The 2,787-nt window shown below is 59.1% G+C and overlaps 2 protein-coding genes across 2 annotated transcripts in view; one reads left to right on the top strand and one right to left on the bottom strand.

Moving 5' to 3' along the window:
- Positions 1–6: 6 nt before the first annotated feature.
- On the top strand, positions 7–1,062 carry SDRG_16958 (hypothetical protein; the record flags this gene model as incomplete). Its single annotated transcript, XM_008623184.1, has 1 exon — positions 7–1,062. One exon carries the CDS (start codon positions 7–9, stop codon positions 1,060–1,062), a length of 1,056 nt encoding a protein of 351 aa, XP_008621406.1.
- Positions 1,063–1,068: 6 nt separating this feature from the next.
- SDRG_16957 (hypothetical protein) overlaps positions 1,069–2,787 on the bottom strand; it is a 5,253-nt gene continuing 3,534 nt past the window's right edge. The window contains exon 2 of the mRNA XM_008623183.1: positions 1,069–2,778. Within this exon, the coding sequence (XP_008621405.1) occupies positions 1,165–2,778 (1,614 nt within the window). The 3' untranslated portion in view covers positions 1,069–1,164. The remainder of the gene's footprint in view (positions 2,779–2,787) is intronic.

Raw genomic sequence — 2,787 nt, 5'->3', positions numbered from 1 at the left:
GTGCTGATGTCCTTCTTGGACATTGGCGGGCAGCTCATCGTCATCGTTGTGCTGCTCCGCGAGTTCGTTCGGTCGTCCTATTGGCTCGTGACGCACATCCCCACTGTCTCGCGCCTGCACTACGATGTGATGGTGGACACTTTCATTGGCCGGCGGCAGGCAACCCCAACCCTCAACAGCGGCGTCGCCACGATGAGTCTCTCGCAGATCTGGCTCGTCAACCCGTGGTACCTCATCGGCAACTGTATGTACGGTATCGGGACGACCGCGGAGACGCAAATGCTGGTCGAGGTCTTGTACTACGAGTGGACCATCAGCGGTGGCGCCACGTACTTTATCAAGGGCGCCATGTACGCGATGCGCCACGCCTGGGTGAGCATCGGCGTCTGGACGTGCATTCGATTTGTTGTGACGACGATCCGGCTGCCGAATGGTTTCAACTGGCCACTGCAGCAACTCCGGCTCCTCGAGATGTACTGCTCGTGTCGAACCCTCGTCTTTGCCTTCATCGTTTCTTCTTTCGTCGCGACACGGACTCGGGGCCAGCTCTACTTGACCGACCGCGTCAACGTCGTCGACCAGGCGCACGGCTTGTACAAAGGCTCGTTCACCGACTCGGAGGACTGGCAAAGCCTCCTCGTGAACCACGGGCTCGCCATCGGCTTTGACGTCCTCTTGGCGCTTCTTATGCGATCGCTGCTCTCATGGACGTGCCCCAACCACCGCGACAACTCGTTCTTCAAGGTCATTGACCAGCACCGCGTCTGCGCCGGCTTTGACCTCGCGCGGCTTATTGCCGGGTCGCGTTCGATTGTGCTCGACCACCGCTGCGTGCTGCTCATGCCAGTCGCCGATCTCTACCTGATCTACGCGTCAGTGAATTTATGGAGCACGACGGCCATGGTCGCGCTGCCCGACGCGGCGCACGGCCACGCGATCGAATTTCGCACTTCGGACGACGGAACGATGCTGCTCACAAACGACGCGGGCGTGTTTGTCCCTGCGCTCGCGACGCTCCAGAACGCAGGACCGTCGACAGTGCAATACTGCGCCGTCGTCTAGTTACCGTCGTCTCGTTAGTCTAGTTGGATAAATTCATAGGGCGGTTTGATCAACAAAAAATATAGCAAAAATGCAAGTCGCCCATCTCATGTTGGCATCTCTTTAATCGCGATGGAGCTTTTGCGTCGCGAGAAGGATCGTTTGCATTTGCGTCTGCACCGACGCGTTGAGCGCCGTGAGCTGCGAGCCAAAGCGCTCGTTCTGCTCCGCCAGGTACTGCACCGTGGCTTCGAGCGTCTCGTTATTCGCGTCTCCGTCCAGCGCTGCGGTCACTTCGTGCTTGGCGACGCGCTCTTGAAAGACCGGGTTGCGCATCGTACCGCCGCCAGCCGACTTCGGCAATTTCATCTGGAGCAGATTCTCGCGGGCCGCCTCGGTACGACCGAGCATCGTCTCGAGGCGCAGCACGCAGCGCGCGTAGCTCGCCAGCGCCCGCGACTGGAGCTTGGCCCAGTTGCGATCGACCGTCTTGTTCATCATCGCAAGGAGGAGGTTGAGAAGCAAAACGACCATGACCGCGCAGTGGAACATGCGCAGAATGAAGCCAAAGTGCATGATCGGCCCTTCGAGAAGGTGCTTCTTGTCGTCGTCCTTGGCGTTGAAGTCGCCGACGCCGTTCTCGCCGTACATGACAAAGTACGTCGCGCGGAAGCTGGCCCAGAGCGTCTTGTAGCTGTCGGACTTTTGCTGAAAGATAAAGTAATACGCGCACGTGAGGCCGCACTGGAAGACGCCGTAGAAGATGAGGAAGTCCCACACGTCGCCCATGACGTCCTTGACGATCGGGAGGAGGTAGCCGGCGGTCTTGTTGACCTCGAGGTACTGGAGTGAGAGCATCCAGAGACTCAAAATGATGAACGCGCCGAGGCAGACGAAGACGCCGTTCACCGACGTGTACATCTCAATCTGCCAGTCCTGATTGCCGTAGTTGACACTCGAGATCAATAACTGGGCCAGCTGGAGCCAGAAAAAGGGCCCGAGGAGGCAGAGGTACGTGATCACTTGGAGCTTGTTGGTGAACGACGCATAGTACTTGCGGTACGACATCAAGAACGGCGTGATCGGCACGTAGAAGATGATGACAATCGACCAAAACACCTTGCCGAAAAGGTTGGCCTTGGCGCGGCGCTGGACGAGCCACGGGTCTTCGCCAAGGAGCTCCTGGACTTCGAGGTGGAGAAAGTAGAAGGCAATGAGCCAGTAGCCAAGGAAGGCCGACATCGCGAGGATCAAATCGGGCATGCTGTTGCCTTCCTGGCGACGCAGGGCGTACACCACGACGATCGGCGTCGCAACGAGGACGGTCCAGAGAATCGTGCGCCGAAGCAGCCACGCCTTGGCCTTGGCCTTGTACACAGCAGCCTCGGGGATTGCAAACGCCGGGTCGAAGACGTACTTGCCGTCGTACATCCAGCGCGTGAGCTTGGTGAACTTGTGCGGCTTGAGGTGGCGCAGATGAACAAACGCGAAAAAGGCAAAGATGACCACGATGAGCCACAGCGTGAGCTGCACGGGAAACGAGTAGATGAGCTTGCGAGCGCGCTGGACGGCCTCGCGCTCGTCGTCTTCGATGGCCCGCGACGCGATGACGGCGGCTCGCATTCGAAAGTCGTACGTGACCGTCGTGAGCACGGCGCCGATCATGAGGACGTACAAGAGCAGCTGCTGGTAGTACTTGCGGGCGCCAAAGAGCTCCCACTTGACGTCCAGCACACGCTGCAGCAC

Source organism: Saprolegnia diclina (assembly GCF_000281045.1).
Source record: "Saprolegnia diclina VS20 unplaced genomic scaffold supercont1.167, whole genome shotgun sequence".
Taxonomy (NCBI): Eukaryota; Oomycota; class Saprolegniomycetes; order Saprolegniales; family Saprolegniaceae; genus Saprolegnia; species Saprolegnia diclina.
The sequence above is the reverse complement of the archived record's forward strand: the minus strand, read 5'-3'. Positions and strand labels throughout refer to the sequence as shown.